Source organism: Mus musculus, chromosome 16 (assembly GCF_000001635.26).
Source record: "Mus musculus strain C57BL/6J chromosome 16, GRCm38.p6 C57BL/6J".
Lineage (NCBI taxonomy): Eukaryota > Metazoa > Chordata > Mammalia > Rodentia > Muridae > Mus > Mus musculus.
In genome coordinates this window covers 73,003,728-73,017,581 of record NC_000082.6, presented here as the reverse complement: position 1 = coordinate 73,017,581, position 13,854 = coordinate 73,003,728, and the positions used below count along the sequence as shown (strand labels likewise).

At 41.8% G+C, this 13,854-nt stretch overlaps 1 protein-coding gene across 15 annotated transcripts in view; it reads right to left on the bottom strand.

Moving 5' to 3' along the window:
* Robo1 (roundabout guidance receptor 1) overlaps positions 1 to 13,854 on the bottom strand; it is a 1,019,974-nt gene that overhangs the window by 29,910 nt on the left and 976,210 nt on the right. For 12 of the 15 annotated variants that reach the window (XM_006522960.4, XM_006522963.4, XM_017316894.2 and 9 more), the window contains 4 exons: positions 12,837 to 13,172; positions 10,651 to 10,758; positions 7,826 to 7,970; positions 4,459 to 4,707 (listed from right to left, as the gene is read on the bottom strand). In XM_006522960.4, the coding sequence (XP_006523023.1) occupies positions 4,459 to 4,707; positions 7,826 to 7,970; positions 10,651 to 10,758; positions 12,837 to 13,172 (838 nt within the window). The remainder of the gene's footprint in view (positions 1 to 4,458; positions 4,708 to 7,825; positions 7,971 to 10,650; positions 10,759 to 12,836; positions 13,173 to 13,854) is intronic. The other 3 variants (XM_006522964.4, XM_006522962.4, XM_030249003.1) reach the window with 1 other exon arrangement.

Genomic DNA, 13,854 nt, shown 5'->3' with positions numbered 1-13,854 from the left:
GGATCAGACAGACATTCTTGAATCTAAAGGACACATGGGTATTAGGTCAAAAAAGGGGGACTCGGGGTTCTAGGAGGATGGTTTACAACCTGCAAAGATCTTGGCGTGAGCAAGAACAGAGATCATGCCTGAAGTGAAAGAAACTTCTTGATGACAGCAAAGGCACTGACAATGGGTTGAAGGATGAAGTTACTGAAGGACAGGTCACAGGATGTTCTGACTGCATCTCCTGGGGAATTTTGCTTCTATTTCTAGGAAGAAGGGAAGCCACCAAAGGTCTTTAAGCAGTCTGAACTTCATTAACATGCCTTGGCAGAGTCAGTAGCAGCTGATCAAGAAGCAATTACAGCAAGGGAGCATTTAGTGGAACATGACTCCAACATAGTCAAGGGAGAATTGCTGGTTAAAGAAAGTACATTAAAACTGGTGTCTTGTGTATGACTTGTGTATAACATGCCAGAGCGATATTGAGGTAGTAAAAACTTTGAGGAAAGCAAGCACTTGGATGGGTCTACTTGGATATAAAATGAGAACTGCAGAGAAATAACCACCCCCTATGAGTGCTACAACAATGGAGGGGCGTGGTGATGGGAAACAGAACACATCTGTTTGACAGACGCAGATCTGAACAGGCAGGGGGAGGAGAAGAGGCTGCACTCAAGATTTAACTCCAGATGAGACTCCAGCATTGTTCGTTCACTCCCTGAAAAGGCAGACACCACGCAAACACCAACACTAGGGGACAGGCTAAGTAAATCCGTACGGTATTTAGCACAAGTATCTGTGTTAAAGATGACCAGGGTAGAAATCCCCCTGCAGTGGATGCAGCAGCTTGTACACTAACACTAAAAGATGGAGCTTTTGAAGCAACGGGAAGATGTGCAGAGATAATGGCTTATGGGGTTCTTCTCTGTGTACCTATCTTTTATTTTTGAGATTATAAAATAATAACACCATTTTTTCTTCCCTTTCCTTCCTCAAAACACCCCCTCCCGACAGAACCTCTGACCATGATTATCTGAGTACATAGATTATTGGCACTTTTATATTTTCTACATTGCCAGAAAGTGGATCTTGATTTTTGAAAACATTCTATAATAAACATAAAACACATGTTTGTTCCAAAAAAAGCAATAAGAGGTCTTAACTTTTTTTTTACAGTCTGTTTTCTTTGACTCTGTGCATGTCTAGGAAGTCACGTCCATATCCCTTCATGGACCGAGCATAATAGCTCACAAGTCATTGAGTTGTGAGGCCCGGGAGTTCTCAGGGAGTGTTTGATTCAAATAGAGGGACAGATACAGATGCCAAAGCAAGTGGCCACAGGATCAGTGGGAGAGCTGAGGTGTGAACAGACTGCTGCTCCCTCCCTCATCTAAAGCTCTCAGAACAGGCAGAAAGAATGCAGGAGCCAGAAGAGCAGACAGTCTGTTGTGAGACTCTGTTTCCTAGGAATGCCAGAAGCTACATCCATGCTGCACCAACATGACTGCAGCTGAAGGAGGAGGACACCAACACACATTCTAGCATGAATCTGGAAAGCGGAAGAGGCCTCAAGCCTACGAGAAGAAACACAGGGTGCCAAGGCATGCTGAGAACAGGGGAGACAGTCTTCCTCGGAGGAGAGCAATGCGACCATTTATCCAGTTCCAAATGGTCAACCCTGAAAACATACATACAAGTAACATTCTATAGATTAAGCAGGGTTTATGTATGTATTCAGGAATATGTATTTTTGTAACAACAATTAATAGGAAAAGAGGGCATGAATTTGCCAGAGAGCAAGGAGAGGTATATGGGAGGATTCCAACGGAAGAAGGGGAGGAGAAATGATGTAATTATAATCTCAAACAAGTAAGGGAAAACATAATTAAAGGACAAAAAAGTTGCTTGGTATCCCCCCAGGCAGCAGAGGACAGTTTGGCAATGGAGTAGCCAGAGCTATAAGAGTAAGAAACAATGTCTTCCGTGTTGTAAACTATCAGGACCTGTGCTGTGACCCAAAGGTAAATCCAGGGAATTTCAAACAGATGAGAGTAGAACAGAGGGTGTGCTCAGGGAACAAGGAAAAGGTAGGCAAAAGGAGGAGACCTAAGGGCCTCAAACGCTGTGCTAGGCTGGAATGACTGACTCAATGGGAGAAACATCTAGAAAGATAAGGAGGGGGGAGGAGGATGGAGGGGGACGAAAGAGACAGATGAGAGAGCACTTTTTAAGGGTGCCAGGGGATTTTTAAATTTTTGGTTTGTTCCTCTTGCTTTTGTTTGGAATTGGGCTGGAGACTTGTACAGGCAGGTGTAGAAATGGAAGCCACAAAAACAATGTCAAGAGCCACTTTGGAGTTAGATTAAAGGAAACCGGTTGTTAAAATTAAGGGGCAATAGGAAAACAATAGAAGATAAATCAGAGGATAATTGACATAAAAAGGACAGACGAGTTTGTTTTAATGTTGCATATGTCCTTATATATTACATTTTTTCATACACTGGCTGAAATAATACAGTTGATAATTCTACATAAAATAGCCATGGAGCTCAAGAAACACAGGAAGATATTGTAACACTCAGGAAGAGATGATGGCTAAATAAATTTGACAGGTCTCAGAATATTCCTAGTGGATGATTCAATTAATAGGGTGAGCAGACCATTTGCTGAAAACGGCCTGTCCCAGACACTTAATATACATTGTTTATTTTATTCTCAGCACAGCCCATAATATGCTATCCCAGCAGGAAGAGGGGCATGAAGCTCCAGAGGCAGGCGAATGCAGCAACCTAGTACAAGCCCGGATGCAGGGGGCCACGGTGTGAATGGGAACCCGGAAGTGGGGAGTTAAACCATCACATTAAACAGCAGGGCAGAGGGTGGGGCTGGGGTGGGGCTGGGGTAGGCCATGACCTAGCAGGCAGGACACCTCAGAATGAGAAGAGAGGGTTAAAGGGAGAAAGCTTTCAAAGCAAGAAGTTCGGGATTGGCAGAGGACCGGGATGTAAGAACATGGCAGAGAAAACCTCACTCACTTTTATTTCACAGGAACGTGGAAAAGATTACGTAGGCAAGACATAGGATAGGCTAGCTGGAGTTGGGTGTGGCAGCCTCCATCTATAACTCCTGTACTAGCGAGGTCAAGGTTGGGGAATTATCACAAGCTCAAGGCCAGCCTGAGACATACGCACCGATCTGGTCTCATTAGAACAACATATAACCAAGTAACTGAGTGAACAAATAAACCGCCGGCACTACCACCACCACCAAAAAAAAAGGCTGCAGGCTAATCTGGACCACAGCATCCCACTGGCAACCCAGAGGGGTGTAGCTAGGCAACAGGAAATTTAGGTAATTTTAGAGAATGAAAGAATGCTGAGGTATTTCTGAGCTTAATAGTGTCTATTAGCGCCTCATTGGCTTTTAATAAGAATAGCCGAGATGCTCTGTGACCTTAATAGGGAAAAGAGATGCCTTATTTGTTCTCAATCTTCATACAGTTGCAAGGATTAATTCTATTCTTCTTAAATATACAGCAAACCAATCCTACACACACACACACACACACACACACACACACACACACACACACACACACACACCTCCATCACACATAAGAAGGTTTGAAAATTCCCTTCTGTAGAGAGCATGTGATTTAAATTTGGTAATAACTTCTTAAGATACTTAGTAAGCATAGCAAATTGTGTTTTAATCTTCAGGGTAAAATTCAAGCAGCACATGATAGAATATTTCATTCAAGAACCTTGAAGGAAAAAAATCTTCTGAAGTAAACGCGGTGTTCAGTTCTAAAGGATATTAGGAATCAGAAAAGCAATAGATATGTCATGTGTCAAGGACACGCAAAAATCATCAACATGAAAAGTTAACACGAATCAGTTTTTATGTGGTAGAAACAGCACGCATACTCACTGCATGTAATAAAATGGATTGTTATCCATGTTCAATAGATTTAAAAAGCCCATACATCAGCATGGTCACACGCACATGGACTGTTAGTAGCCTGGGTAGAGGTATTCCAGATGGACATTTAAACCAAAATTAAGATATATGAAGTCACCATACAATAAATATACCAACCCTTTATAAATGATATTTTGCTGGGTTTAGGAGAAAACTTTTTTTTTCTTCCATAGACTAACGAAGCATCTTGTCCATACATGGAAAAACTATAGCATGAAACATTTACCATTAAGAACACAGGACTTATGTGGGAGAGGTGCTCGTGAATTTATATCATAAGTGGTCGAATGTTTGGGTCCACGTTATTTTCTGGTTACTAGTTCACGGGCTTCGAGAGTCAACAGTATTAGTTGGTAAGGTCCACTATCTGTATGGGCTAGTAGCCCAAGAAATGGTTCATGTGACTCTAAAATTGTTTCGTGGCACAACGCCAAAACATCTCTGAGGAGGAGAAATCGTGATTGGCCACCAAGGCAGCCAATGAGAACGTACCTCCTGTCTGGTGGGTGGGGCATGTGCCCGAGGTCCTCCGGACAATCCTGTAACATGGGCTGGAGCTCTTCCTGGGGAGAAGGGGTGAGAGTGGCCGTGGATTGGTGGCTGTAGGACACAGCAGCTGGAGAAGAAGCTGCCCCCCGGACAGGGGGAGTGGGGCCTCTTTCATCTTCCTCTTCCTCTAATTCATCCTGTTGCAAATACATCCGCGCAGGTGGCACTGGACAGGGCATTTCTTGATCATAGCTATGACAGATGACAAGAACGTGCAGTAAATGGTTTGTATTAGAAACCATTTAGTGAGGGGGTTGGAACCAATTTGCTTTTTAGAGCTGTTCTAGGTCTTACTAAAGAATTATTGTTGGAAGTTAGAGCACACAACAGCATCGTATAGAGGCTGGGGGGGAGGGGTGTCTCATGGTGGGAAATAGTTTCGCAGAGTTGTTTTAGTGCATCTCCAATGCATTTGTGGGATTCTAGCTCTGCCACTCCACAGGACCTTTGGAAAAAGATGGAAAATTAACTGCAAAGGGCCCAAAGTCATATCCCGAGCTAGGAGAAATCCTCTTAAAGGAACATACACTGGAGCTCAGCCGATTCAGTTCAGCTCCACCCAGGTATCTTCTGATACTGAAAGACGAGTGGTTTCTTTAGTTGAACCTGAGACTGGTTGGTTGGGACGGTGAATGTAAAACACAATGGCCTTGAAAATCAGATGCCTATTTTTCAGATACAAAGCTGCAGTGGGTATCAAGCCGCAGACAGGGAAGGCAAGCTCTTTCTTCTCTTGCCCTAGGGCATCTTCATTTATTACAACGACAGAGATAGATCAGAACGTACAAATTAGGTACTTCCTTTTCTCACTCCCTCTCCCTTTATTTTTCCTCCTTCGATTTCAGAGAGACAACGGGTTTTGCTTTGTAGACCAGGTTGGCCTCAGTTTCACAATCCGGCCCCAGCTTTCTGACTGCTGGGATTGCAGGCATGGACCACCAGAGCTGCCTGTGTGATCTCTTTCCTTTATTCATATTCTACCGCCTGCTTTGAGTTCCTCCATCAGAGGAGCTGATGTTCAAATACTGTGCTTGTTTGTTTATTCTTTTTTAAATTCCAATAAGTTATCCTTCGTCCCTCTTGTCTATGTTTCCTTTATTCTCAAGAAGCACAGTAATTTGTTTTCATATCTACGCTAGGAGTCTTAGAGAGTATTCTTAGTGTTTTATTTCTTCAGCATCAAACCTCTCCCCAGCTCGTCCCTACCCTCTGGGTGAACACTCTTCAGTCCAGTCCCTTGCTCGTGTCTGCTGTAAGTGCCGCTGTGTTAGCCTTTCTAGTCACCTCTCTGCTTCTCATATCTCCTTTTCCCCCTGTGCCTTCGAGTCGCTCCAAAATTATCGTACACCGCTCACAGATCATTCATTGACTCCAAAGCAATAAATGGTCCTTTAATTGCTTAAACAATAAAAGAATAAAAATGCCAAGGCAAGATGCTGGAGTCTCTGCACGATCTGGCTTACATCTGCCTTCCCAGTTTCCTCTCAGCCCCACCCATGTGTTTCCTGTTAAGCTCTCCAGGGGTCCCCATTTCTGTGTGGTCCGAGTGTCCGTAAACCCCTTGTTCTTTATTCAGAACCTTCTCATGTGTCAAGGTTAAGAACAATTGCCACTTGATCAGGAAGCCTTCGTTCGCCCATTTCAGAGTCATACTCTTTGGGGTGTCACTGTGGTGCCTGATGTCTTGGCTTTGCTTTTCCTTTGTTCATATTAACTTCAGTGTGTGTGTGTGTGTGTGTGCACGTGTGCACGTGTGTGCTAAGCAGTAACAACTTTATCAAAATAGCTGGGACAACAAACTTTAGAAAAAAAAAAACAACAGCTGTACGGATCTTCGCTACTTGCACATTCTGTGCCTGTAAATTTACTGACTCAGTAAAATTTATACGCAACCACAAAATCAGTCTTGGTGACATTTTCATGGTCATTCCCACATCCACAAAGGCCAAAAGCTAGCCACCTGCCATGCATGCTGCCAGCTGAGGTTAAAAATAAATAAAAATAAACAGACCTACTTAACTACTAGCAGTTTAAGTTTATGCATTCAGCAATCATCTTTCTATCAATACTCATAGTTCTAAGTTTCTTTCTTAGTTGTTTTCTTTTCTGGTGATCTTCCTGTTTATTGTGACACGCACAGGAAGTGCTGAAGGACCACTAAACTAAGAAAGGCAGCAATGTGCCTTATGCCCCTTTGAGGTGAACGTGTTCAGACATGATCTAGTGCTGCTGGCTGTGAGTTCCACAATAGGGCAGAAGAACAGATGTTAACTAAGGTATTTTGAACAAAACACCATTAAGAAAGAGCATGTGCTGACAACCATCACTGAGGTGGAGGCTCTTAGGAACTCCTTGACACTTCCCTCTAGGCATTCATATTCAGTAACTGAGCATCGTCAGCATCACAGCTACGGATAAGGAGAGTTGCTTATAAGCGTTTTCTGTATAGATTGATGCAATTGTTTTAGAAAAACTTAACAGGCAATGAGGACATCCTAACACTCCCAGGCATGGCTTAATGGAAGGGATGTGCTCTGAGAAATCCATTGTGAGAGAACTTTGTCATTTTGTGGGCAGCCCAGAGAACACTGTCACAAACCTGGATGGCATGGTCTACTCTCTCTGCTGTAGAGGCAGTTATTATACTTGAAGTAACAGATAAAAGAAATACAGTGCCAAGTATTTGAGTTTTCAGACACACAGGAGATATGAAAGGCACAAGGAAAACACTATTGGATAGGGCTTTTCCTTTGTTCCATTATAATCTTATAGAATTCACATCACATAATATAATACTGACATTAGTGGATCTATGAATATATTTAAAATATCATGAAATCATGTATACACGATTCTGTGCTTGAATTTACATGTATATAACACTTTTGTTTTTTGTTAATCCCAAGTGCTGGGATTAAAGACATGCACCACCACCACCCAGCTATTATACACACTATTTTTAATATGTGTATACATGTGTACACATACTTGAATAATTAGGTACATCCGTGCACATGTGCATGTATAATGTGTGCATGAAAGAGGATTTCTAAGACATAATTCATATCTGAGACAGCCCTAGGGAGAGCTTGCATGAAAATGTGTGCATATATACTCTGTGTACCTAATTTTCAGGTTATAAGGAAGTGTCCTTAACCTTAATTCATATTTCATATTTCCCTGAGGAGGTCTGCTAAGACCTGCTGTTTGATTTAGAGACTGGTGTTTGTGAACCCAAGAAATCAGTCTTCTTTGGGCAATTTGGGCGAACCCTGACTTGTCTGCCCTCTTACTGTGGCAATGCCCTTACCTTTCATCTACGGACATGTTGTATTCTTCACTGTTGCTATGTGGGGGAGGATGCGCCGGAGGAGGGGGCAGCAAGTCTGCCCAGTTCATGCCACCCTGCTTGGGTGCCTTTGGTGTCCGTGCCCCTTTCTTGTGGCCTTGACTCCCTAGAAAAGAAATAAAATACAATGTCTTTTGTTTCTGACGTTTACCTTTTATTTTCCATTATTAAAGAGTTTAATATATTCTGCTACTATCCTATAATTCATATGCACATGTGTGTGTGTGTGTGTGTGTGTGTGTGCATACTTTTTTTCATTAGACAGGAGTTGATACAAGAGAAAAGGCCAAATACTACCAAGTTCAATGCCAAGTGCATAGCCCAGGATGAAACATAAGCTTCAATGAATTTTACAAGTAGTATCATTAATAGTGATCTTCCTACAGCAATTAATTGCATTATGGATTATCATCTGAAACAAATGAGCTGTGGACATATTTTCTGGAGTGCCTTTCTAATATTTAATTGCTGAATCCTACAATACAATGCGATACAGATACGATCTATTAGTAGTCTACTGTTGCATTAAATCACTGAATATATATAATTTGTACTTGTCCATTGGAATGTTTCAGGCACAATGAAATTTCTCATTTTCTTGGGGAAGAGAGGTAGGGGTGAGGAAATTGCCAGAAGAACTAATATATTTAATGACAAAGGAAGGAGAAAGTGCATTAAAAATAATGGGAAGACATATTTTAACCCGTTTATATAAAATTATGGCGTATAATAATAAAAAAGATGACGTTCCTGAACATTTTTTAGTGCTATGGAGTAGCCCAATTATTCAATTACTATGGTGTTTTTGATTTTAGAACTGACTCATCCTTTACACATTGGTAGCTGGTATGTATACTAACTTCTAGAGAGTTTTAAGTCAAAAGATATTGTGTAATTAAACACTCCTACCTAACATATTTCAGGTCCATATGTACATTATGAACACAGAGTCTGTAATTGTTTTTTTTTCTCATATGAGCCCCCAATATCCCAGAATTGCTTTAATGTTTCTTTATGACTCTGAAACAAGTCCCATGGGAGATGAAGCAGGCTTTAGCTTATTCAATGAGCCTTTAAAATGTTTTTAAGTCACTTGGGACTTCTCCGTCACAGGAACTGTTTGTCATACCAGTTGTTCTCGGGCTGGTCTGCTATTGCATCAAACTGGATGGAAGGGCAAGCTGACGGCTAACAATAAACGCTGACTGTCAGTCCCAGCATCTCCATGCTCTCTCACGTCCTCAGTCGCCTGTACTAGGAGGACTATGGGGCATGGGGCGTGAAGGGAAAATTGACCCTTGTCTTCCTCTGCCTCTCCTCATGTACATTTTCCCCAAGAACAGCATCTGCCCCGTGACGCTGGACACTGCAGCCCCCTCCTCAATTTCACTCCTGTGTTTTGCTTTTTGCCACCGGGCATCAGATGTCACGTGGTTTTAGCATCCTTTTACCATTCGTGGAATAACCAGTGACAACACAAGTATCAAGATCGGGCATCGCCAGTGAGGGATGTAGATGCCAACGGGGAATCAATCACCTACGCTTTTCTCTACAAGCAGCTAAGAGTTCAAAGACAAAAATGACATATCATAATCAAATACTTAAATACTGGTGATGATCCTCCCCCCCGCCAAAAAAAAAATACACACATAAAATTTTGTTCAAAACACGAAATTTCGTTACTTTGAAGAAGAAAAGGGAAAAATCATTTAGGATTTTGAAAAGAGAGTATTTAGTACAATCTGAAAAACTAAAATCTAAAATGGTAAAGAATCATCTCCTGTAATTCACATAAGAACCCTTGAAGTACAGGCTAGGGAATGCCACACCACCGTGCCTCTGTTAAGGGAAGAGAGGTAACTGCAGATGTGAGCATCATTAGAGAAGAGGACAGAGCTCACCGGCACAAAGACCCTAGCAACAACTCCTGCAGTTGCCAGGAGGCTCTGTTCTTCCCCGTTCTGGAGAAACATGCTCCACTTAAGATCAATGGCTCCGTTCTCATTGTGGTGTGACTTGCCACATGTTAGCTCTAATAATCAACCGCCTTTAATTACAAAAACAGGACTTAACTACCAGCAAACCCCCATCTGCAGCGCCTATCAGGAAAACAGCTGGCAGACAGCTGCAGCCGCACACCGAACCACAGGGAAGGGAGCCTCACTGTGGCTTCTGAGGCAGGACAGGATGATACTGGGAGGAAAGTTTATAAGTTTTCCAGCAAGAACTGGGAGACCTCGGAGAGAATGTGGACTAAGGTTTCTGCCATCCCTCACCCCCAGATCACCGATCCTCAGGCATTCTTCTCCTTGAGAGAACTAAGTGGTAACATAACAAATTTATCACATATGTACTCTTTGGGGCTGTGTTCTGAATAAGGGAAGGAAAAGAAGTTTAACTGCCTTGGAAAAGTATTTTGTCCTTTTGACGTTGCTAAATCTCAGTATCAAAGAAGGAAACAGAACGCTTGATATTTGATGCCAAGTAGGATAGGAAGTAGTTTATTGGGCGGGTGGTGCATCAGACTGCAGACCAGACCTGTGTCTGGGACTCCTATGATACAAGGTGATGATTTGTGGTACACAGCTGATTAGCACTCTGCTCATCACTGCCCCCCTCTCCCCCTTTAAATTGGATATTTTCTTTATTTAGATTTCAAGAATTATCCCCTTTACCAGCCCCCCCCACACACACACCCAATCCTGGAACCCCCCCTATCCCATCCTCCCTCCATCATCTCTTTTCAAGAGAAAAGGCCGACACTTTCCTGTGTGTGTTTTACTTACCGGATGTACTACTGCCCCGATCTGAGCTGTTATAAGACCCTCCTGTGTTCTGGTCATAGGACTGGTTGTATGGGATGGTTGGAGGGATCGTGTCATTTGCCCGATAATCTAGATATTCCAGATAGGAAAAAAAAAGTTAATTTCCTCATAGTTATTTCATGTGTGTTTGGTCTACATTTCTGAGTAACGGAAGAAAAGCAGATGGATTATCTACTCGCCTGGTTTCTTCTTGTTTTTTTTTTTTTTTTTTTTTTCTCTTCAGGTTAACATGACAGAGAAAAGCGTCTAGCTGAAGTACATAGACACATAGACACATGTATGTGTTTTTAAATATAGTAAAAGGGACTGTGGGCACAGCTTCATACTAGTGCTTGTTTGACATGCATTAGGATTTGATTCAGTTGAACGTCTAGGACAGTAGTATTCTAGTAAAATGTCTCTCTCTCTCTCCTTCTCTCTCTCTCCTTCTCTCTCTCTCTCTCTCTCTCTCTCTCTCTCTCTCTCTCTCTCTCTCTCCCTCCCCCGCCATTACCCCCGGCCCCTGTCCAGAGTAGAGATATGTTTATCCTCTCTTTGGCTGTCTCTTTGCTTAAACATTTGGGCTGTGCTTTACAGCCTAGATTCAAATGGTAACATACTTAGTCGATTAGCTACCATATAACTCCACCTATATCCTAAGAGAACTGAAACTTGTCAACAACGTTGTATCTATTAAAAATGCGTTCCCAGTAAGAACACACAGTATCTTGATCTGCCCCAGAGATGTTTCTACTAACTGGAGCAGAGGGGGAAATGCAAAAGGAAAGATGGCCAAGGGCACAGAGGCAGCACTAATCTGCCGGTCCATTTGCATTCCAGAGTCTTTGTTATTTCTATTTCCACATACTCAATGTGCTTCCACGCAGTAAAAATGAGCAGAGATTCTAAACTCTTTGTATATTGGACTTCCAGACCTTTCCACAGCTCAGAGTGAAAGCATGCTAAGTGGCCAAATAAGGTGACGGGAGTTTTGACCCATCACAGTGAAGCCATGATTATAGAAACCCCCTTATCCTTCTGTGTCAGTCTTTGTCATGAACTTATGCAGGAGTCTTAATGAATTTCATTAAATTGGGTTATTATATCAATCAACTGCTTCCTTAAACTTGGGAAAAGGTTAGATGACTTTATTATGAAATTAAAACATATAGCATAGATTTAATCAAAAGAAATGCTTAAATTACCATTTGGTAATCTGGCGTTGTATCATCTCAAGGAAACAAATCCTTGTCTCTAATTACTTACGGTAAAACGTGTCTTTTACCCCTGTACTCACACAACATTGTCCTATCTATTCAAATTAGAGCAATCTTGCTTTTCCTAGAGGTATAACTTTGCAAATCATGTTAGTGCGGCAGTAGCCTGGAGAACTGCAAAGCAATCAAATACCTATCTCTTTCAACCCACCCATTACAATACAGAGACATTCCCCCCAGGCCATACAATACCATTCTGCTGCTCGAAGTTAATATTAAACTCAATTTATTTTAGGTTCTATACTGACAGACTTCAATCAGTTCAACCACAGAAATTTAGGTCCCAGCATTATACATTATAGCAGTCATAGGAACCACACGAGGTGATACAAGAAATTGAACCACTTCTCCAGTTCAAGTTTAATTTAATTATTTTTCTTCGGTTTGATATAAAAAATGCCATTCGTCTATATGACCATGTAGAAGCAATTATCTTCCATCCTCAAGTGGAAAGGATGGAATAGTCTATTTATCGAGAATGTGCGGTATTGTGATAGCTGTACATCTGCCTTATGAATAAAAGATTGCACGTCCTGGGCAATCCTTCACCTACTATTAAATTTAAATTAATCTCAAAACCATTTGAAAATACTTATATATTATTATAAAATCAATTTTCCATGGTCATTGTTGTGCTAATTAACTCTTTGACATGGGAAATCTTGAAGCCCAAAGAAACAAGAATCATTTCAGTAATCAAAGGAAGGCTTTGACTTGGTAGTCACAGACCAGTTTTCCTAGTAAGCGCTGGGGGTCAGGGAGATCAGACAGGAAGGGGCGGGAACAAATGCAGAACACTCAGGGAGATCAGACAGGAAGGGGCGGGAACAAATGCAGAACACTAAGGGAGATCAGACAGGAAGGGGCGGGAACAAATGCAGAACACGTCACCTTTGTTCAGCTTGTTTTGCTCCATGATGTTATACTGAATTGGTGCCACTTCCGGTTTCTGCTGTCCCGGAGGCTTCCAGTGCTTCTCGCTGGAGTCCCCGGCGCCATTATTCATATTGTTGCTGAGGTTCGCCTGGATGAGTTGAGTGGTGGCATAGGGAGTGGGCTGCCCTGATGGATTGACAAAACGCCCGTCCTTCAGATTTGGGCTATTGAAGGTTTTCATCTCATTGATTTTGTTACTAAGGTCCACATCACCATAAACAGTTGACTCAGGGAGCATCAGATTTGTTTGTTTGTTATCCAGTTGGTTGTTATAATTGGCTATACAATCAGCTACGTGCAACGAAGAGGAAAAGGAAAAAATCATTCTGCATGGTTATTCGTCGTCAATGGTTTCCTAAGCTTGCTGAGTTATAATGAAATTGGTCTATCAAGGACAAGTGGGCCTAAGATTTACAGAAGGGGTTAACTATTCACACAGGCTTTCAAAGGGAACCAAAATTTAAGGAGGTAAAAATATTCATAAATTTTTAGGTTGGAACCAAATAATTTTCGACCTCTGTCGGCGTTATTTACGATCCCGTTTGAAAAAAGCCTTTCTCAACTCCATCAAAAAGAATTCCAGTACAACAAAATACATGCAGATCTATATGTATATCTTATATACTTATTTCGTACGAATGTGAGACCTTCATATTTCCTGGTTTCAGGTTACAGAACTTATTGTAGCTACTAGTTAGAGCTACTGACGCAATAGAACTAAGTGAGTAAATTCAGGAGTCGGACCCGAGGTAAATACAGCTTCTATCTACATATCAATGACTTGAGATGTCAATGTTTTATAAAATGCGTCTATTCAGAACTAAGAGGACTGGGAAAATAACAGTAACCAAGGCTCAGGGGGATTTTATTGGTTCATCACTTGGTCGTACAGGATAACCATTATCAACGATGCTACACAGCTATCGTTCACGATTTCATAATGACACCCCACGGAGTCTAAAATGATAATGAT